The sequence below is a fragment of the Terrapene carolina genome, unplaced genomic scaffold (genome assembly GCF_002925995.2).
Source record: "Terrapene carolina triunguis isolate 2854851 unplaced genomic scaffold, T_m_triunguis-2.0 Scaffold110, whole genome shotgun sequence".
Taxonomy (NCBI): domain Eukaryota; kingdom Metazoa; phylum Chordata; order Testudines; family Emydidae; genus Terrapene; species Terrapene triunguis.
Genome location: NW_020664461.1, coordinates 4,552,311 through 4,575,265, shown reverse-complemented (window position 1 = coordinate 4,575,265; position 22,955 = coordinate 4,552,311). Strand labels below are relative to the sequence as shown.

Below are 22,955 nucleotides of genomic sequence, written 5' to 3'. Positions count from 1 at the left end.
CCTCCTTTGCTGGCCTAAACCCTCCATTTCTCATTTACTCCTGAGCTGATCTCTGCCCATCACACCTGTCTGCCTCCCACGCTCCCCCAACTCCCTCATACACATGCTTTGAGCCTTCTTACTGCGCCTTGCCCCAAACCATTAGTTGTACAGACTCTCCTCCCTTCCACATTCAGAATCAGCAACACAGAAATAGCAACATCATCCATTTGTTTCCTCAAAAGCCACTCACACGTCTTTGATTGCCCGTGGTACGAGGCTGTAGAGCTTCAATAGCTGAAGCTTGATGTCACGATGAAGATTTGCAGCTCAGACCAGACTGGGAGCCACAGCATGTATTACCCTGGGGGGCAGGGTAAGCTGGGCTAAGCCGATCCTTGCGCTTCCAGACATTACCTTTTTATCGCAAAGGACGACAACCCACACTGAAGCCTTTTTCAAGCTACGAAATAAGATGGCAAATGCTGGCTGTAGGAGCTGTTCTCCTTCTCTGATCTCAGGCAGACTCTTAGGGCTTCTCTACATTACCCGCTGGATCGACGGGCAGCGATCAATCTAGCGGGGGTCGGTTTATCGCGTCTAGACTAGACGGGATAAATCGACCACCGAGCGCTCTCCCGTTGACTCCGGTACTCCACCAGGGCGAGAGGTGCAGGCGGAGTTGACGGGAGAGCATCAGCCGTCGACTTACTGCAGTGAAGACACCGCGGTGAATAGATCTAAGTACGTCGACTGCAGCTACGCTATTCACGTAGCTGAAGTTGCGTAACTTAGATCGATCCTCCCCTCTCCCCCCAGTGTAGACCAAGCCTCAGGCTCTTCGAGCCATGCCTTTTCCTCCCATCAGCCACTGTCAAAATCAACGTACTAAAAACCCTAATGCACCAGAGTTGGCACTGTTCGGCAGAAGACACCTTCTCTAGGAGGTTGGCCATTTCTTTAACAAGCACTCCCTCATGCCTGACGCAGGGGGTGCAAGTGACATTTACCCTGAATGCTGAGAGGCCCCACATTTTTACCTTCTTGTTGCCTTACCAAAAAATTTAAAAAAATCAGTCATTCACAACAGGCTCTCCCCTCTGCAGCCTGAAACAAACTCAGACTTTCTTGTATTAAGGTCCAGAAATGTTTCCCTCCCCAGTTGACACCAAGCAGCGCAAATGATCGACATTACCAGTGCTGGTAAAACACACGGGGTGGGTGCGAAGGTCGTGTTTGTGTGTGTACCGGGGCATTATAGCCATGCCAGCTAACAGTAGGCTGCCGTGGATTTTTGATTTGATTTTATAGACAGGGCCTAACAACAGAATCAGAATAACTCTGCCAACAAACCGAAGTCTAAATAGATAACATAATGATGGCTGGCAAGCCAGCCTAAGAAATAGGAGAGAGGGGACAAGCACAAAAATCTCATCACTAAAAGGCTAGCTATTCCTCACTCCCTGGGGGATTAGCCACTGATTAGCAATGAAACCTTAACAGCACTAAATCCCACTCCCTTCATCTAAATTAGAGATCATATACTCTATGACCAGAACAAGGAAAAGAGGAAAACGGAGGCCCTACCCAGCCCCTCTTGGGGACCCCACAAATGAACAAGTGAGATAACAATCCTATTTTGCAGCTGGCGAAACTGAGGCATAGAAAAGCTTACTGACTAGCCTACGGTCACACAGGGGTCTGTGTTAGAGCCAGAGTTAGAACTCAAGAACTCCTGACTCCAATTCCATATCCAAACCACTGTCCCCTGGCTGCCTACAGCCCAAAAGGATTTCAGTGGGGTGGGCAGAAAAGTGACCATGAAGTTAGATGCTTTCTTGGAAAGTTCTTGATGCCTTTTTACTCTCTGAACTTTTGTTTTTCCCGCTTGGGCTCAGTCCCAGATCTCATTTTCTGAAGAACAGCCACTCAGTTACTTTTGAGTCAGACGTGTCCTTCCCTTCTGGGATCAATCTGCAGGCTTTAGGTGATGTCTGCACGACAGATCTTACAGTGGCACAGCTGTACTGCTGTAAGGTCTCCCATGTAGCCGCTCTACGCCAACAGGAGAGAGCTCTCCCGTCGGCATAATTAAACCACCCCCAATGAGCAGCGGAAACTATGTCGGCGGGAGAGCATCTCCCGCCGACATCAGGCTGTCCACACCAGCGCTTTCGTTGGTAAAACATGTCGGTCAGGGGAATGGTTTTTTTCACACCCTGACCGACAAAAGTGCTAATGTAGACAAAGCCTTAATGATAGTTCAGATGCTCTTCTGAGCTCAGGTAACTTAAAAATACTGTTTGGCTTTAAAGCATCATACTTGGAAAGGACACAAGATGTCCTCAGCAAGCACGGATGACTCAAATCTTACAAATATGGCTTTGAAATATCTCCACTATGAATATTTACAGGCAGCGTTTGTACCGCACACTGCACAATGGGGCTAGGAACGACTGGAGTTTCAAGGTGCTACCACAATATCATAAGTGCACTAAACTACTGTGCTTGTTCCCTTAACCTCAGGCTGCAAACGTGTTCAGCTGCACAAGGCGGGGAAAGGGGTATCTTTTACCGGACCAACTTCTGTTCGGGAGAGAGACCAGCTTTCGAGCTACACAGAGAGCTCTTCTTCAGGTCAGGAAAGGTACTGAGAGGGTCAGAGCTAAATACAAGATCCAACAGATAGTTTAGCATAAGTAGTTAGCACATATTGTAAGGGACCATCCAAGGAGAAGTGGCCCGTTAACACCCCTATAATCACAGGACAGAAAGGGGAGTTAGTGGGTTACAGTTTGTTGTAATAAACCATAAATCCAGTGTCTTTATTGAGACCATGATTTTTAGTGTCTAGCAACATTATGAATTTAAGCTCCCAGGTTTGTCTTTTGAAAGCGTTGTGCAGATTTCCTTTGAGGAGGAGGACTGAGAGGTCAGATATAGAGTGACTGCTTGTGAAAAATGTTCACCCACAGGTGATAGCTTGCTTCTGATGATAAGCTTGAAGAGGTCGGTGGGTTGTTTGAAGGCCAGAAGAAGGGGTTCAGGAAAGATTTATTTCAAGACGGGGTCCCCATCGAGTATGGATTGTAGTTGTTTGATACCCCACATGTGTTCCAATATAGGGTGGTAGGTGACAACTAAGGGTGTAGGGTCAGAGGGGGTTTTACTTGGAGCGGATCTGGATCTCCCTTCCCCTCTCCCCCCCATGGTGACTGCTGCTCAACTACCTTCTTCTGCAACAACCGCCCTATTTAACTATGCAATTGGTTACTTGCTCCATGGTTAATGATTGCACACTGGAGTTGGCACTGGGGCATGTGAAATTATAACCAACACACTCTGTTGTCCCTGGGCTGCTCTGCTCACCCATGACTAGACCAACAGAATCCACAAACAGGTAGGTTCTTCCTTGCACAGTGCTCAAATAGTGTAGGGGCACTAGTGCACCCTGGGATACATTACAGAGTTAGGTTGACACAAGGCAGCTTACATTGACCTAACTCTGTAAGCGTCGACACTAATGTCGTTCCCACCGATGTAACTCACTCACCATACCGACTTATTAACTCCCCCTCTGTGAGAGGCATAGCACGTAGGTCGATGCAGTGTCAGCATAAAGACCGAGTTGCTTACGTTGACTGTAGCTGCCTTTCAGTGTGGACATGCAAAAGCGATGTAATTACTGCAGTGGCTGTACGTCAATATAACTTAGGTGAACTCAATTTTGTAGCATAGAGTTGCCATTAGTCATTGGTCTCAGTGAGCTGCTAAGCAAAGGAGCACTATGACTGCTTTAAAGCAGATGATCTTATTGGTCTGCCAATAACGGATTGGTCCAGACCTGCTTAGTTCTCAATCAGTACCCTACGGGTCACCACCTGAGTACCTAGTATTCTAGGCTTGTTGCTATAAGAATGGTGGTTTATATTTTTTAAAGATGAAGTTGCTTTGAATATTTTCATACATCAGAAGTCCTACCTGGTGGTTTAGCGGTTGAGCTCTGCAGGAGTCCTGGGTTTGATTCCCGCTCATGTTATCTAGCTCCAAGGGCTTTAAATAAAGACAGTTAATTCTGTAGCCTGCAGCCATGTCAGATCACATGGGTCACAGCAAGACGCGCTCTCTTACTACTAGAATGGGGGAGGCCCCCAAGGTAAAACAACTGCCAGGGAGAACACGGCTTTTCTGCGCCAGACTGCAGCTGTTATTTCATACCCTAAAGAACTTGTTCTGAAATTCTGGTTGCATGTCTCCCATCTCTACCGATTTATTTTCCGTTTTTTAGTTTTCCTCTTTTAAAGGAGGGAGATTATATGCAATTGGTCACATTAAGATCTCAACTATAAGACTGCACGAACTGCATACGATAAGGTTCCCACAGCATTGCAACAGGGACACATGCTATATGGGAAAACATGGTACAAAGGAACTGCACCTTTCCGGTTATTTTAGATGTACGTCTGTAGCACGGTGTGTTTCTGCAGTTTATACGCTCTTAGCATAACTTTAGCAACAAAGCAAAACCCTTTGAATCATTTTAGCACATGCACCTTCAATAGCATTCCTCCGGTAACACCATAGGAATAAGCTGAATTCGGAACTATTTATTTAAACTACAAGTGTATCCTGAGCGGCATATAGATAAGTACTCATGTACTACTCCCAGTGTAACGATTACGCAGGAGGGAGCAGAGTTAAGGTCACCATGGGAAACAAGTCTGAATTTCTTTACTTTTGAGCAATTAAAAATCAACCTTAATGTGGGTTTTGTCAGAGGATTTACAACGCAGTCAAGTCCAACGGCCCTATGAAAACTGGGCTAAAAGAGACCTGCCGCTGGCCCGGGGAGTCCTAGGCAGAGGAGGTGGCCAGCGGAACTTCTCCCTGTCTGCAGTCCCGTGTTTACAGTGGAACCAGGCTCACACTCAGAAGCAGTCGTCCCCCCCCCCCTCCCCCCCCCAAAGGTCCCACCTGCTGCCCAGTCTCTTCCCCTGAAGCTCCACCCGCCATTCACTCCTCTCCACCCCCTTCTCCCACATGCAGCAGGGTCTCGGAGAGAAGAGTCCATGTGGGGTCGCAGGGCAGAGCGGGAGGTGGGGCCTCAGGGCAGAACGGGGCCCACAAAAGATTAATCTGGCCCTGCCGGTCTGCATTTGGCTAGGACAGTGACCATTCCCTCTGATGCTGGCCTTGTTGATAATCTACTGTATTCCCTTCTGGCCTCCAGATAGGACTATTGCAAAACAGTCTGCTTGGAGCGCCTCTTGAAAAGCACCTGGAAGCTACTGCTAGTGTGACACTCAACTGCCTGCCTAGCCCCTGGGCCCAGCAGCAGGGAGCACATTATACCAACAGTATTCTTGGTAGTCTCCGCTGGCTTCCAGTGTGCAATTCAAGGTGACGCATCTGACCTATAAAGCCTGACGAGATTTTGGCCTGGCTAGCACAAGACTTGCCCAGCTCCCGATGCACCATCCCAACAACTGAGATGAGCAGGGCCACATATCTATGGCCAATCTCTAGTTCTGCTTGAAGCAGGGCTGGGTGTTGTCAGTAGGGGGCCCACTGGCTCTGGAAGTGGGTTCTCTGCTGGACTGACAGAGCCCGTTGACCTTCACAGCACTATGCAAGGCCTATCTTTCTCTCAGACCTTCTCCTGCGGGAATGGTAGTGAGGAAAGAGGCTGGGAGTGGAAGAAAGTGGAAGGCTGATAGCACAGCATGCTTACCAATCTGTGCACGCACACTCACTACATTAATCGAATCAAGATGATGGGCAATGCGGGTTTGAACCTGGTCGGCATCTCACACAGCTACTAATGGGACTGACCACTGGATCAAGCCGTAACGACACAAGTTTAGTTTTAAAAGGATTTGAGGGCACTCCTGTTCCCAGCCCTCAGAATCCCACCTTGCTAACCCCTCGGTGTTTCAAGTGTTAGGAGACACGCTATGCACTTTTTCTCCTCTCAGACTTCCTCACCTTGCTGTCAAATCTTGGAGTTGGCACTGGGGCATGTGAAATTATAACCAACACACTCTGTTGTCCCTGGGCTGCTCTGCTCACCCATGACTAGACCAACAGAATCCACAAACAGGTATGTTCTTCCTTGCACACGTATAGGTTCACCTTCAGTATTCAGGTGTGCATCTATGAGGAGCCATCCCATGCTCAGGGAGTTTACACTGATCTGACAAAACATGGGCTGGTTTGCTGCAGGGCTCTATTACCGTGTAAAACATCTACCACCTCTCTCCGGCTCCCCAAGCTGGGAATGTTAAAGAACCACAGCATCTGGCACAGGCGTGGGAGTTACGGGGCAGCCGCCACGTATCCCGTCACTCAATCCCTCTGGCCAGCTAAGGAGCAATGCTGTTGGTGCCCTAAGGCAATCCCATTGTCCTTAAAGAAAAGGACGGTGGCCGGGACATAAGACCCCAAGAGGAGACTTGTGAAGTGTGAAAAGGGGTCAAAATGGGGGATCTTCAGGGCTCCCCAAGGGATGTGAAGAACTCAGTTAGGGATAAAAAAAAGTTAAGCATGCACTGGTCACAGCAGAGCACTTCCCATGGGTGAATAGAGCTAGCTCTGCAGATGCTATATCAATGAACCTGAGCATAGTTACGATCTCTCCTTCAAGTTTACCGTGAGGAGTCAGAGCAGTGCAAAAGGTAGTTACTGAGAAAAGTAAAGTGATATTGTGGGGTCGCATGTTTACTATGCGAGAGAATTCTAGGCTTAGTTCACATGCCAAAAAAATGGACTTGGCTAGCTGCCACCACTACAAAACTGGAAGCTGAACACCACTTAGCACAGGGGTGGGCAAACTACGGCCCGGGGGCCGCATCCGGCCCTCCAGACGTTTAAATCTGGCCCTCGAGCTCCTGCTGGGGAGCGGAGTCGGGGGCTCGCCCAACTCCATGTGTCTCCTGGAAGCAGCAGCATGCCCCCGCTCCACCTTCTACATGTAGGGGCAGCCAGGGGGCTCAGCATGCTGCCCCCACCCCAAGCACCGCCCCCGCAGCTCCCATTGGCCAGGAACTGCGGCCAATGGGAGCTGCGGGGGTGGCGCCTGTGGACGGGGCAGCACGCAGAGCCACCTGGACACTCCTCCACGTAGGAGCCGTATGGGGGACATGCCGCTGCTTCCGGGAGCTGCTTGAGGTAAACGCCTCCCGAAGCCTGCACCCCTGACCCAACCCCCTGCCCCAGCCCTGATCCCCTCTCCGAACCCCTCGGTCCCAGCCCAGAGCACCCTCCTGCACCCCCAACCCCTCATCCCCAGCCCCACCCCAGAGCCTGTACCCCCAGACAGAGCCCTCACCCCCTCCCCCACACTCCAACCCCCAATTTCGTGAGCATTCACGGCCCGCCATACAATTTCCATACCCAGATGTGGCCCTCGGGCCACAAAGTTTGCCCACCCCGACTTAGCATGTATGCAGCATCTTCATCTTCAAAGTGCTCTCCTGACAACACCCCATTATCTTATCTTACCATGATGAAACTGAGGCAGAGAAGTTAAATGAGCTGCTCCAGGTCATAGAAGGAACCAGTGGCAGACGTAAGATTAGGACTTGGCTGTTCCTGGCTCCAAATCCTGTGCTCAGACCAAACCTCTGCATCTTACATCGCTACCAGTAAAAGATTCCGTAACTGGAACTTAGGTATTTCCAGGGACAATGCTGGCTAAGGCAGCATAAAGTCAGCGTGCTCACCGATAGCACTGAAGAGCCCAGAGAACTAACAGTAGCAAAAAACATGTATGTCAGTAAACAGATGACTCAGATACAGTGAATGGGAAGGTCCCATTTTTACATGGTTGCTTTTCTGAGGACACTTTCTCTAAGCCTTATCAGCTGTGCTGATTCCAGTGCAGTAAGAACCATAGTAAGCATCATTTCTTTAGTTTTCAGGCTAATTTGTTTTTGCAGAAGAGAGGTACTGTCAGCCCTGGCCAGACATGGCATGATGCAGGCAGGCATTGAACACAGATAATTAAAAAACAAACTCAAAGAACTTCCCCACCTTAAAGGTTCCATCTCACCAACAAAATATATAGCAGATCTGCACTGGTCCAAACCATTACTTTCACGGCAAGGACTTGGGGACAAAGCTCCTTAAAACAGTAGTAATCATATTCCACTCATGCTCCATTTTACTGCCAGCTGTAAACCAGCTCCACATGCCTCATGGTTTTGCATCAAAATGTGCACAGACCAAACCCATATCAAAAAGGACAAGGTAGAACCAATTTACAGTTTTGACAGGTCTGTGCACCCGAAGCTGGGTGTGCAAGAAATATCCTGACATCTCACTTGGACAGAGGTGAAGGCTTTCCCAGCAGAAGTAGATGCAAAGCCACAGCATTGCCTCAGGAAGACACAATACCACAAGAGGCAATTTTCCTTTAATTTTCAAGTGAATTGTTTTCACAGACATGAGGAAACGACAGCCCTGCCCAGAGCAAGACACTGCATGGGGAGATGCTATGAATGCTCAATCCAGACCTGCAAACCCCTCTTTAAAAGTCTAATTCTAAGTAAAGATCCAGGTTAAGGTAGGTCTGTATTAACTAAAGAACTGGTTTCTTACAACAGTTCTCAGTACTGAGACGCCCTGACCCGGAGTTGAAAACTGTTTAACTTTTCGTACAAATGAGACAAAGCCATTAGCATATCATCAGACACCCACTGCTAACAGCCAATGCCAGCGACTGGTCAAATTCCTAGTGTAGCTGTAGTTTACAGGAACCAAATCTTGTGACTATTTTGAGACACTATGATTCTGGCTGTTCATTACCACCCTGGGCCCTGGGCAACATCTGAGTGACTAAAACTACTCAATAAAAACAGAAATCCAAGACCCACATTGATAAACTCTGGCAAGTCCAATGTAAAAGTATAATTAGGCAGGCCAAAAAAGAACTTGAAGAGCAAGTAGCAAAAGACTCAAAAACTAACATCAAAAAAAAATGTTTTAAGTACATCAGAAGCAGGAAGCCTGCCAAACAGTCAGTGGGGCCACTGAACAATTGAGGTGCTAAAGGAGCACTCAAGTAAGATACGGACATTTCGGAGAAGCTAAATAAATTCTTTGCATCAGTCTTCACTGCAGAGGATGTGAGGGAGAGTCTCACACCCAAGCCATTCATTTTAGGTGTCAACTCTGAGGAACAGTCTCAGATTGAGGTGTCAAGAGAGGTGGTTTTGGAACAAATTGATAAAGTAAAATAGAAATAAGTCGCCAGGACCAGATGGTAATCAGCTAAGAGTTCTGAAGGAACTCAAATATGAAATTGTAGAACTACTAACTGTGGTATGTAACCTATCACTTCAATCAGACTCTGTACCAGATGACTGGAGGATAGCTAATGTGACACCAATTTTTTAAAAAGTCTCCGGAAGTGATCCTGACAATTACAGGCCGGTAAGCCTAACTTCAGTACCAGCCAAATTGGATGAAACTATAGTAAAGAACAGAATTATCAGAAACATAAATGAACACGATTTGTGGGAGGAAAGTCAACATGGCTTCTATAAAGGGAAATCATGCCTCATCAATTTATTAGAATTCTTTGAGAGGATCAACAAACATGTGGACAAGGGTTATCTAGTGTATTTGGACTTTCAGAAAACCTTTGACAAAGTCCCTCACCAAAGGCTCTTAAGTGTCATTGGATAAGAGGAAAGGTTCTCTCATGGATCAGTAACTAGTTAAAAGACAGGAAACAAAGGGCAGGAATAAATGGTCAGTTTTCACATTGGAAAGGTGAATAGTGCTGTCCCCGAGGTGTGGAGAAAGTGAATAAGGAAGTGTTATTTACCCCTTCACATAACACAAGAACCAGGGGTAACTGAATTAAATTAATAGGCAGCAGGTTTAAAATGAAGCACATGTTTGTTGTAAGAACACTGCAGATTTGACAAAACACAAAGAAGGGACCAATGTGAGATTTCTAAAGATAGCTACAGCACTCAACCCAAGGTTTAAGAATCTGAAGTGCCTTCCAAAATCTGAGAGAAGAGGTGTGGAGCTTGCTTTCAGGAGCCTTAAAAGAGCAACACTCTGATGCGGAAACTACAGAACTGAACCACCAAAAAAGAAAATCAACCTTCTGTCGCTGGCATCTGACTCAGATGATGAAAATGAATATGTGTCAGTCTGCACTGCTTTGGATTGTTATCAAGCAGAACCCGCCATCAGCATGGACGCATGTCTTCTGGAAGGATGGTTGAAGCATAAAGGGGACATATGAATCTTTAACTGTATCTGGCACGTAACTATCTTGAGACGTCGGCTACAATAGTGTCATGCAAAAATCTGTTCTCACTTTCAGGTGACATTGTGAACAAGAAGCGGGCAGCATTATCTCCTGCAAATGTAAACAAACTTGTTTGTCTGAGCGATTGGCTGAACAAGAAGTAGGACTGGGTGGACTTGTAGGCTCTAAAGATTTACATTGTTTTATTTTTGAACGCAGTTATTTTTTTGTACATAATTCTACATTTGTAAGTTCAACTTTCATGATAAAGAGATTGCACTACAGTACTTGTATTAGGTGAATTGAAAAATACTATTTCTTTTGTTTTTTACTGTGCAAATATTTGTAATAAAAGATAATATAAAGTGAGCACTGTACTCTGCGTGGTAATTGAAATCAATATATTTGAAAATGTAGAAAACATCCAAAAATATTTAAATAAATGGTATTCTATTATTCTTTAACAGTGCGATTAATCACACAATTAATTTTTTAATCGATTGATATCCCTATTGAAAATATACTTATTAATTCATTTTGCATTCCACTGTCAAGGAAACAACCATTTGCAGAAGACATGTGGAGAGGTCTATATCTGGTGTTAGTTTTAGGGGTGAGAAGCTGAAAGTAGCACTCTCAAGATGCACCCAAAATCCCAAAGTAGCTAGAGGTTTCTATTTTAATTATTTGATTATCGTTAGACTTCAGAGTTAAACACCCAGATAAGATAAGCCTGGGAAAGTTCACACCTTTCAAAGCTATTATGACTAAAGACCTGCAGACTCCAACAAGCAGCCCTGCACACATTCACATCCAGACTGCTTCATTCACAACTTCATAGGCTAGAAACATGTTTTTCCTGCAGAAACGGATGAGGCGGTCTGGAGTGTGCCAATAATACAGCGTTCCCAGCTGATACCAGCTCAATCCATCCCCAAGCCAGACAGCTGAGAAGCATTTAAGGCCTAAGACAGGTAAAGTTTCTCAGACAACAAACGTCTTTTCAACGCTTTCTTGACGGAGGCCAAGGTCTCTGGTTTCACCCCCTCTGGACTGATAGGTTGGCAGTGCTGCTGACGGCCATTTTAAGGGGCAGGAATGGCTCATGTTGCTCATCAGAAACCAGTTGGGCCGATAACAGCTGCTGAGGAAGCATGCATAGAACTAGGAGGGCATGGGGTAAACCTCAGAGCTGTTGGTGGGGATGTGAAGGGACAGACACTGCATCCCACTTCACAGGGTGGAGGCAGCAGTTTGCAAAGGAAGAATAAATGGGGCTGGATATTTACCTGAGGATGAATTTGTGGTTTGTCACAAGTGGCCTCAAAATCCAACACTAAAAAGTAGTGATATCTCTGTGGAGGGAAGGATGACATTGCTGCCATGGACGCGCCAAAGCCGTGGGACGCCAGTTTCCTGTTTACGGTGGAGCCGCACCTCTGGAGAAAGCAAAGTAGGCGGTGGGAGCACAGAGCTTGTCTCACCCTTGGAAGTAAGCTTGGAGGAATCTTTGCTGCTCCAGTATGGAAGAGTGCTACCATTCAACATCCAGAGGCATCTGAAACTTAGAAAGAGAAAGGGGCTTGTGTTACTAATGCGCACACATCTCACTTCTATTGCCATCTCCTCAACCTAGCCATTTTGTAACACACGCTCTCGTGGCCTTTTGATGAAAGGTTCCACCAAAAAACCCAGGTAATACCGTGACCTATTGCAAATACACTAGACAGCGTCTAGACCCACTAGCAACCTAGAAATTAACCTTTGTGAATAGCTCTGCATTAAGAGGCAGAGACACCACCGTCACTGCTCCAGGGGCCAGATCAGGCGTCCACATGCTACAGAACACTATCTAGATTGCGTAGGGACTCAGGGGTCTGATGCGAAGCTCACTGAAGTCTGTGGAAAGACCCTTAGTCTCTTGATACATGTACACTGGTAACAGAAGTTGCACATAATAGGAGTCAGGCACAATGAGACAAGTGCAGATGCCATCTGCTTGGCCCCAAGCCCCCCAACTAGAGCCAAGCCAGACCCTTCCACTCCCCACGCGTTAGTCAGCTTTTCTCCCCTCTCACCCCCTATGTCAGCCTCTTGATAACATGCTTCCACAGGCCATTCCGCCTGGTTCCTCTCAACAGGGCTCAGGTGCCACACACAATCTCTTGCTCACCAGGTTTTTTTCAGGGTGGGGGAGGGAGGAGTGAAAATCCAAACTGATTAAGTTTAATTCATTCCTCCCTCTCCCCTATAAAAATCCCACCCACTCTTATTTTTTATTTATACGCTTATGACTTAAAAACTTTGTGGTAGTTTTACAGATCACCCGTCCATAATGTGACCCTCTGGCACCTGGGTTTTTTGATGGGGGAGGAGGGAGGAAGAAGTTTCAAATGATTTCTTTTTAAAACAATGCTGTTCTCCAGGAATGCACGGGTCAGGGACGGGTAAGTCTTTCAACTCTAGGATGCCAGTTCAAAGCCAGCCCAGGTCAGTATTGGCTACCTGGCCTTTCAGTGATTTATTTGAAATCCAGTTCATAGGAGCTGGATCTCAATTGCTCAAAAACCCACCACATCTAGCCCCTAGGTCAGCGATCAAGCATGGAGACTGAACTCAGCTCAGCCCCTACAGACGGTTGGTCCTTCCAGGCAGGGCCAAGACAGTGGTGGGACAGCTACTGGTGTCACTGCCTGTACCACCGCTGTACTGAGCATACAGTTCTCAGTGTGCACAGCACATACAGGGCGGCGCACTCCATGCTTCCAAGGAGCTCACAAGCTAGAATGGATAGAAGACACAGGACAGCAGGTGTCTAGACGCTGGGAGCAGTACAGACTTCCTTCCTTCCAGGCAAGCAGGGATACACGTCTTGCTTTTGTTTAGTTTCTTAGTGCAGCGGAACTAAGCGCAGACTCCCCTGGGTGTGCACACAATGCCTCCGGCACCTGCACGGAGGGCAGGAAGCACCCCTTGGTGAATATGAAGAGTAGCCAGATTTACACGACAAAATAAAAACTGCCTCAAAGAAACCAGAGGACGATCATTCACGAACAACACCGTGGTTATTTGCACAGACAGCAACTGCTCCTTTGTATCTGTTAGTCTATCAGGTAAATAATGCACGTGCCAAAATACACACTTAATGAGGTAATATGCCTTGAAGAACAGCTAAAGCTGTATTTACCTGAGAGACCCAGAGAAACTCAGAAAGACCAGATTAGGAGATAATTGCAGCTGAGCAGGTCATGTGCATTAGGTAAATACACATTTTGTAACCTTCCCTTAGAAGGATTTTGTGTTAAAGAAACACACATGCATACCACAGGTGGAAATCAGAGACTGAAGAGGTTTAATACAGAGTCACTTCCTGCAGTCTGACTTTCGTGGCATAAGCTGGTTGTACCTCCCGGCTTTAGCATTTTGAGGGCTGTATATTTTATTACAGCAGCATTGCAAGCAAGAGAGTCGCCGGGAAAACTAAAAACCTCCGTTATAAAACCATAATAAAGAGCTGCCCTGCAAGCCTAACATTGTATTTATCCTAAAGGTGTTCAGCAAGACCTAGCACTTCTCCATCTCCTACTTTTATTGCCATTAATAAATTAATTACAGCCGAGTAGAAATCGCTTCCATTCACATCTAACCTATCCAGGATAACAGATATTGATGCTTAAGAGCTTCAAAGCTGACAACTGTGGCTCTGAAGGTCTACCCGAGCAGATAAAACACCTTGGAATAAAGCCGCTAATAATTTGTTGTGGTAAAGACTGGTCTTTAGAAAAGAAAACTGAGGGGGGACCTGATCACAGTCTTCAAATAGGCTAAGGGCTGTTATAAAGAGGACAGTGACCAATGGTTCTCCATGTCCACTGCAGGTAGGACAAGAAGTGATGAGCTTCACCTGCAGCCAGGGAGATTTAGGTCAGATAGTAGGAAAAACTTTCTAACTCTCAGGGGAATTAAGCTCTGGAATAGTTTCCTGGGGAGGCTGCGGAATCCCCATCACTGAAGGTTTTAAGAACAGGCTGGACAGACACCTGTCAGGGATGGTCTAAGTTTACTTGGTCTTGCTCAGCACAGGGGGCTGGATTTAATGACTTTGAAGGCCCTTCCTGCCTGTCCTACATTTCTATGCTTCTATGATTTAACCTACTCGGAAAAGGGAAAAATACAACTGAAGTTGGGGAGGGAGTCGGACAATAGCCCCTTAAATCAAATACATCCAATAACATTATATATATGGGTAGGTAACATTGGGGAAGATCAGTATTTCTCTAATGTATATTAATGTGTAGATACAGCTAAGCACTGAACAGAAGCATGTGAGGGGACATTTTGCTAATCCCCTTGACAGCCAGCACGTGACTAGGAACAATCCAATAGCAAACTTTTGCTCTCTGCTTTTTTGGCAAGTGAAGTCTTAACTATAGTATTAGCCAGTCACTACTCTAGACTTCCAGGTATTTTGGGAAGAGACTGTAACGTCTTCCTCGGCGAGTTCAGAGTGTCTCAGAGCATTAGGGAGCTGGTGAGCAGACGCTATTTATTAAAAGCTGTGTAAAGCATTTATGGCTACTACAGAAGATGCAAGACATTACTAATTATCCAATATTTATTCCAACACACAGCAATGCAGATACTCAGTCAGAACACAGCTTTAAAAAGAAAATACAAACCCTACACTACCCTGATCAATTCACGTGTTGAATGATTCAATTTCCAAACCCAAATGAAGTGTGATAAATGTATTTTATGCACACAGGGACAGATTATAATCTCAGACAGTGTCGACTGCCACATCTGGCACTCAATCCAACCAGTTTAATGCTTCTTCTTGTCCAGCTACAATTCCTTACACAGATAGATAGATATATTAACTGTAATGGGACTGTAAACTATGGCTGGACTTCATGAAGTATTTTGACAGATTGTACACAGACATAGGAAAAAGTTACAGCATTTACATTCGTAACTCGCGATAACATGGGAAATATCCACCTGCAGGGGGCTACAGCTGGGAGATAACATGAGTTTTATAGGCTGTATATTACTGTATGTCACACATGACTTCATTTGCTGTAACCAGTAACTATGGCTTACAAAAAGCTGGAAGTTAGAATAACCGCAGGTCAGACTGTCTCCAGAATGGGATGGGGCAAACCAAAGCCAGTCAGGTTTCTTCCTCATCAGTGTGCCATGCAAATAATGGCAAAGCACCACAGCTGAGCTCTAGAAAGTAAGGAAAGCCAAAAGACAGGCAAGCACCAGCTGTACAGGCTTAGCTGTCAGAGGCCTCACTAAATGTACGGAGAAGAACTTGCACTGGCACCTATCTCACTTCCGGTCTCAAGATGAATGAATCGGAGGGAACTGCTTATTGGGAACCATAAGCATCCACAAGAGCAGCACTCTTGCATGCGGCCACCAGGGGCTTTTCTCGCGGCCACAGTCTCCTGGGTGGAGATTGGGGGTGAGGGAAGCAGGGGCTCCTACCCTGGGGCCACCAGCTGGGAGTGGGCCCTACGCCCCACCCCCTCCCGCAGAGATACAAACGCTGGAGGAGTTAGGCAGCCAGTGAGTTCCCCACTTTCCCAGGGGCAGTGGGGTCATGCTTCAGCCATGGGGTCCGTGGGGTTTACCCCCCCATCACAGCTGGCCCCTACTGCCTCTCCTGGCCCCCTATTCACTTCCCCCATGACCTCTGGCCCCCCACTGCCTCCCTACCATCTCCCTATCCAGGGCTTAATTTGTCCCTGGGCTAAGTCTGCTGTGAAAGTGATATTTGTATGTTTGTTAAGATCACTTTTCACAGCAGACTTAGTAGCTAGCCCGGAGGTTGTGAAAAGTGATCTTAACATACAAGTATCACTTTTCACAGCAGACTTAGTAGCTAGCCGGGAGGTTGTGAAAAGTGATCTTAACATACAAGTATCACTTTTCACAGCAGCAGACTTACTTGCTAGCAAGTCTAAAAAAAGCAACCAAAAAAGAAAAAGAAACAACACAAAAAAAGACAAGAACGTTCAAAGCACCTTATTTGTGTTTCTATTCTGTTTAGGTCCAGTAAAGAAGAGAGACAACTGCACCTTTTTTTTTATTATTATTGAGTCTGCAAAATAAAAAAAATCCTACGTAAATAAATTACAATGATTTGGACGTGTGCATGTGCATATTTATTTGTTTTTCCTAAAGTATTTTAGGAAAAAACTGCCAGAGCGGTCACCAGCAAGAGTTGGTGGCCCCACTCTGAGGCCACCAAAAATTTTGTTGTGAGAACCCCTGAGCAGAGGTTCCCAATTTTTCTTATTGCATACCCCTTCCAGATCTACCGGCTGCCCGCGTACACCTACCCTTCTCATCACAGATAGTGTGTGTGTTCTTTTTAACACTACCTGTCTTTAGCCATCTGTACCTATTTCATCGTTAAGTACAGACAGAGTTATAGCGGGACGTATACAACTGAAAAAAACCCCTAAGTTCTGAACTCAGACTGGACAGTTGCTGGGCAACTGAGCCCGCGCTGTACGGTGATTGGAGGTGAGGACTCTGTACGTCAGTGGTACATCTTGAAGTAAATTAACTCCTGTATTTTATAAAACAAATTCTCACAGAGTTTCAAAGCTTCATCCGAGTAGCCTATTATGAAAATGCAATAAAATTAATAAATAATATCCACCACTACACAATTTTTCCCATGTATCCCCCAGAGATGTCTCCTGTACCCCCAGGGGTACACATACCACAGTATGGGAACCCCTGCGCTAGAGGGATGGGAAACCAACAAACAGTGCCAGTCATGACGTGATCAGGGCACTTTAAGCAACTTTCTCCACTGGTAGTAGAAGTATGAGACCTGATCCCACAAATAAATGCATCGCATATGTATGTACGCCTTGTGGTTTGTTGGATGAATGGCATTCATGCCTGTAACTAATTTGTGCACAGAGAGACAAATTAGTCAATGAATCTTAGCTTTACGGGTTCTTTGTGCATAATACTAATATTTAAATTTTACTAATTAAAACAAATCAAAATCATACAAGGGCAAAATGAGACAATCAGATCATTTCAACAGCCTGCTTTCCGCCCAAGAGCAGACACATTCACTGTTCAGGCTGACAGTCTGGAGTGATAATGTAGCCTCAAATTGGGAGAAGGGGGAAGACCCGATCTAAGAGCAAGCAAACCCTAGAGTTAAGGCAGCAACAGCAGCCCAGATTTAGAACCCAAGAATGGTCACACTTTAGTCAGCATTTAAAGGGACACTTTCAGACCAAACATGGGCCCACGTTTAGATTTAGTACAGATGTTTCTATCAGATTGAGGCTTACATGTCCAGGACTTTTTTTTTTTAAGTGAACTTTATGTTTTTTAAATACCAAGTCTTTTCTTGCAGTGTTTGCAACCCAAATATTGCAACATTTTGGCATGGCCTGAGTTCCAGAAAATTAAAGACTAGAAACAAAAACTAGTGAGTCTAGCGGCAGTGTTCAAACTTATTAAAAAAAGAGTAAATAAATAAAAACACATTAAAATAGTATTCTAAAAGTTGTAATGATTTAAAGTGGTGTTAGAAAACCAGGTAAACTGGTTTAATCAATTCATCTGACAGTATCCTTTTACCGTTAATTCAATATATTTTCCTAGTTTAATTCCTTTGGTTTTTGGTTGGGTTTGTTTGTAGCAAACCCACATTCTGGGAAACTTCCAATGTAACTTTCCCAAAGCACTCCCCTGAAATGTCTGTGTAGTGTTCCTATCCGTGACTTGTCACCAATACACTTTAGTATTGAACTATCTATCTTTACAGATCCTCAAGACTGTGCTTAGCCCTTCCCCCATCCCAAAAACCTTACAATCTACAATTAGATGGGACACAAGTGAGAATAACAGTGGAGAGGATGAGGGTTATTCCAGTGAGATCATGTCGTTACTCAGGCATGTGCACATATTGATAGTTTCAATTGAAAGAAAATACCATTGTTGACTCACTATGTGTAGGCATTTTGAGCGAAGTGAGTTAAGGAGGGATGTGAAGGAGAGGAATGACTAAAACAGGAAAGGAATTCCATGAGTAGGGAAGCTTTCTCCTATCTAACCACGCTGCTCCTCCCACATTCCTTCAGAGATATGCCGTGCCAAACCACTGCATAGACCATCAGAACTGTTTCCATAGTGATGTCACAGACACAATGTCTTGTGAGATCACAGGGACTGAGGAGGAGGAGCAAAATTCCGAAGAAGAGGACTTCCTGTGGCTAATGCATGGATAAGCGGTGTGCTGGGAATGAAACAGGTATCACAGCTTACTTGACATTGCAGTGAAACCTAATCAAGATGCAGCTCTCATCAGACCACTTATCTCAGGGCTGTCCCCTAAGTATTTCCCAAAGATACAGGATACAATTCTGCTCCAACTTTATTAGGCCAACTCTGCTAGGCAGCCAACTTTTGTCAGCTCCTTGAGTGGTCTCTTAAAACAGATTTTACTGTATTTTTAAATTTTCCCCAAGAGCGGCAGTGGCTACACAAATGGATCTCATACTGAAATCTGCGCGAGTTCTGCACATAGAAGGACAGCAGGACTGCCCCTTAGTGAGAAAGTAGAGGGAGGAAAAAAGCCTGAAGTGCATGAGTAGACAGACTGTAAAGCTACAGTGGAAGAATATATTTGGTACTTGGTATAGTGCCTTCATCAGATGACCTCAGTGTGTTCTGTGGAAAGGGCCAAGTTATATTTTTAATTGTGGTCCTTGGGCTGGGTTTATAATTTAAGGCCACATGCAACTCTCAAGCCACAGCTGAGCTCCCACCTAAGAGCAATGGAGTTAGCAGAGTTGCTGTTACACATAGCTTAATTCAGTGGAAAGTAAAAATACTAGGCACTTTTAGGACTATGTCTTTTTGCCCTTTGGTTATATGGTACCTGACAGATGTGATTACCTGATTTGCACACGCAATTGCTGTGATGCAAATCAGGTACACAGTTGTGTACCTAAATTATTTGAAAGTCTGGCTCTGTTACTGTCAGGCTCAAGAGTTAACACTCAACTGAGACATACAGGATGGTTCACACCTCAACTGTTTAATGTTGTCTACAGTTTGGTGTTGACAATTCTGCATTATTTTCTATTTAGTTCACATTTGGGTGGTTCTCTATACAATCATAAGGTCTAGACATTTTTAAAGAAAGTTTGCATTCTGCAGAATCTGAAGGTCATAAGGGCTGGAAGATATTTCAAGAAGGCAGGTAAACCAGATTTTGTGAAACCACACCAATTCACAATAATCCTGGGAAAAAAAACCAGGCAAGGGATAGAGGTACTGCACAGAGAGTTTCCACAGGCAATGAAATCCAGCCACCTCTAGGGTAAAAACAGTAACGCTAACAGTACATAGTTATACTGCCAAGAAATTTAGGACAGGAAGTGAAGAATCGTTATCCAATTGAAAATGCAGGAGAGATTCTGAGACACAATGCAATTACCCAGTTGGAATTTGGCCAACATCATTAACCACTCTATTCTTAGGTTTAAAAAAGAATGTCTCAGAGAATATTTAGTGACTAAAATGGTCCGAGACCTCAGTTTTACCTCTCATCTACAAAACTGCATCCCACTCCCCCAAGTATCACAGCACCCCCAGCACTATGCTGGGGAAATGGTTCAGAACCAACAGAAAGCCTCTTCTATTGCGCTTCTCCAGTACCACCACCTGCAGCAACTATGTGTCCTTCTCACCCAAGAGCAGGCTTGGAAATATGTATATTTGTTTAATGGCCTCGTATGAATATAGTTTATGGTGTCCATTCCCATTCCGATTTAGTTCATGGATCACCATTCCCATATGCTGTACAGGTTCAGTGCAGTTCATACAAAGGTTATTACTAGATCAAAACAGAGGAAGTGCAAGTGCAAGAACTTTACAAGCCAAAAGTCTTTCAAAACTTTATTTCCTAGATTAAACAAAGGAAAAATTCAATACCTACTAAAAGTAACACAGCCAAAACAAGATAGGCATTGTAGCAGCTATAGCAATCCTCCTAAAGGAATCAAGTCCCAGCTAAATATCTTTCATTCAAAACTATGGAAGTAAAGGTCATCTCAATCTGTGTACACTTATTCAGGGACTTCTTTGTTTAGTGTCCAAACTAATTAGCATTTTCTTTTTAATGCAATCGGTTTTAGTCTTCTGACTTTTGGTGAGAATCCAAGTCTGGCTACATGCACTTATGAAGCTTTTTTATGAACGCGTGCACACACGCTATTGTATGCAGAGCAACCTATGCTTCAGAGAAGCAACTGCCATGAAAAGGGTCTCTCGAGAACAATAGAAGCATTTCATCTACAGTATAAATTAACAGCCTGCAAAATTTCAGTTACAGAGAACCCATCCCAAATTTAACAATTTAAGGTACAAAAGTACATCTGAAGTCACTTCCACCACCCTGAAGAGTAACCGTTTGGATTTCTAACACATACCGGTAGTTTATTTAAGAAGAAACCATTTTTGGTGTGAAATCTTGTATGCCAAGTTTACAATGAAAGTGCTATGAAACTCCACAGTATTGCATAGAGCACCAAAACTATTAAGTACCTTAAGTTACCATTCAAAATGGGCAGTTTACAGTGTCTGACAGGACCAACTCCTTTTAGAAATATCACAACCCAAAGCATTTGATTAAAGCCTTCCTTATCTCTTCTGAGCTGAGATATGGTGCAGTCTAACCAATCAGACCAGCCCTTTGTGCTGTGGCCTAAAGAATACCACAGATCTGACTAAACTGAAGCCATCAATCCACTCCAATTCTAAAACTAGAAGTCCAAGAAATAAAGAGAAACCCAAGTCTACATGGGATTTATTTCCTAATAATGCCCCATTGCCACGTAAAGTTACCAGGCATAAGGCTTACAACAGAGAGATTATCAGGAAAAAGGCACAATGTCTGTTCATGCTGTTTAAGAGAAACACCTGTGACACTACAGTAGCAAGAAAAGGGAGGGAGGAGAAATTCCTGTGACCGATCACACAACAAGTACACACACATTGTATTTCTCAACTCTCTCAAATTCACTCCTAAATTTCAAGCTCTTTCACACTCAGAAGATGTGCAATCAGTGTAATCTCATATATGAAAGTCAAACTATTGACTCCCTCATTCATTCCCTTTCAGAACCTCCAAACCCCCAAAGGAATTTCCAAAATCCCTATTAATATTTCTTGCCCCTTTTAAGTCCATTTCCCATAATACTCAGTTCAGTGGGCAATCATCTTCTGCTGCCCAAAAACTTGACAGTAGTTTATCAAAATCAGACTACAATTTTGGGGAGTGACCACAAGAACCACACTCCGAATAGTTCTACTGAGGAACAAGCAACTGCCCAGGGAGCGGGGACCCAATATAACACAGAATGGCAACACGGTGAAAGTCACTGGGCCACAATGCTTAACCAGATTCAGAGTTTCTTTCCTTCCTTCCTTACTAGAACTGGGGCCACATAGGGAGATGAAATACTTAACACACAGCTAGAATGTCCAGTGCATCTGACGAAGTGGATATTCACCCACGAAAGCTTATGCTCCAATACTTCTGTTAGTCTATAAGGTGCCACAGGACTCTCTGTCGCTTATTACAGATCCAGACTAACAGGGCTACCCCCTGATACAGTTCTGCACACGACTTCTTGGCTGCAGGCTCGCTTCTCACTGCTCGCCTGAGCCATAGGGGAGAGACCCGGCTTATCCCTCCCTCTTGCCTCTGGGGTGACGGTACAGATTCCTCTCTCCTTTGCTGCCCACCTTTCCTATCAGCCTGAGATACCCCCCCACCCCCACTCCATCCTCCTTTCCCAGCCAGCCCAGCACCACCTCCCTGAAGCCCCCAAACGCTTCCCATCCCTCCTGCCGCCCAGGCACCCGGCTCCCTATTGCACATAACCTGCTTAACCCCCCCCCCCCCCCCCCCGGCGCCCCCCCCCCCCCCCCGGCTCTGAGCCCCTGCCCAGCCCTGCCCACTGCAGCCTGCCCCTCCCCGGCCTGGCTCTGAGCCCGCTCCCAGGCAGCCCCCGCCCCAGCCGTGGGGGTCCCAGCCCCGTCCCCGCCAGGCCCCGGGGGGCGGCCTGGGCCTGGCCCCGGCCCCTGGGCCCCCGGCCCCTCCCGCGCCAGTGCAGCCCCCTCCCCCTGGCCAGGCCTGCCGGCCCTTGGGGCCCAGGCGGCCGCCGCCCCCCGGCCGGGCCCGGCCCCCCGCGGCCCCCCCTCCCCCGGGGGCGGTCGGGGGGTTTCCAGCGGGGGCAGCGCCAGCCCTTCCCCCCACACTCGGCACCACGAGTCCCCAAGCCAGCGACTCACCTCCGCGCACTCTGACCCCCGACCCCGTTCTGAGCGGCAGCCCGGCCGGCCAACCGGAGCGGCCGCTCCCGCCGCCGGGGGCGGGGCTTCCTCCCCGCCGACCCGGACGCAGGCGCGCGGACGGCTGGCAGCGGGGCGCCCGCCGCGCGGCATCCTGGGGCCTGTAGTCCCGGCCCCCGGCGGGGCGCGCGCGGCCCGGGCAGCGGCGGGGCGGGGACCGAGGCTCGACGCCTCCCCTGAGGGGCGCAGGGGCCCAGCCCAGGCCTCGCTGGCGGGAAGGGGCGGCGGCCCGGGGCTGGGGGGCAGGTCCTGTGGGCGGTGTGGGGCCGATGGCCAGGAATCGGGGTCCCAGCCCTGG

General features: G+C 46.4%; 1 protein-coding gene across 2 annotated transcripts in view; it reads right to left on the bottom strand.

The window, feature by feature from the left end:
* The window catches only part of ERI3 (ERI1 exoribonuclease family member 3), a 224,006-nt gene extending 201,355 nt beyond the window's left edge, over positions 1–22,651 (bottom strand). Inside the window, exons 1-2 of one of the 2 annotated variants that reach the window (XM_026651961.1) lie at positions 22,598–22,651; positions 11,536–11,810 (exon numbers count right to left, since the gene is read on the bottom strand). In XM_026651961.1, coding sequence (XP_026507746.1) covers positions 11,536–11,787 — 252 coding nt within the window. In that variant the 5' untranslated portion in view covers positions 11,788–11,810; positions 22,598–22,651. The remainder of the gene's footprint in view (positions 1–11,535; positions 11,811–22,597) is intronic. The other variant, XM_026651960.1, reaches the window with a different exon arrangement.
* Positions 22,652–22,955: the final 304 nt, after the last annotated feature.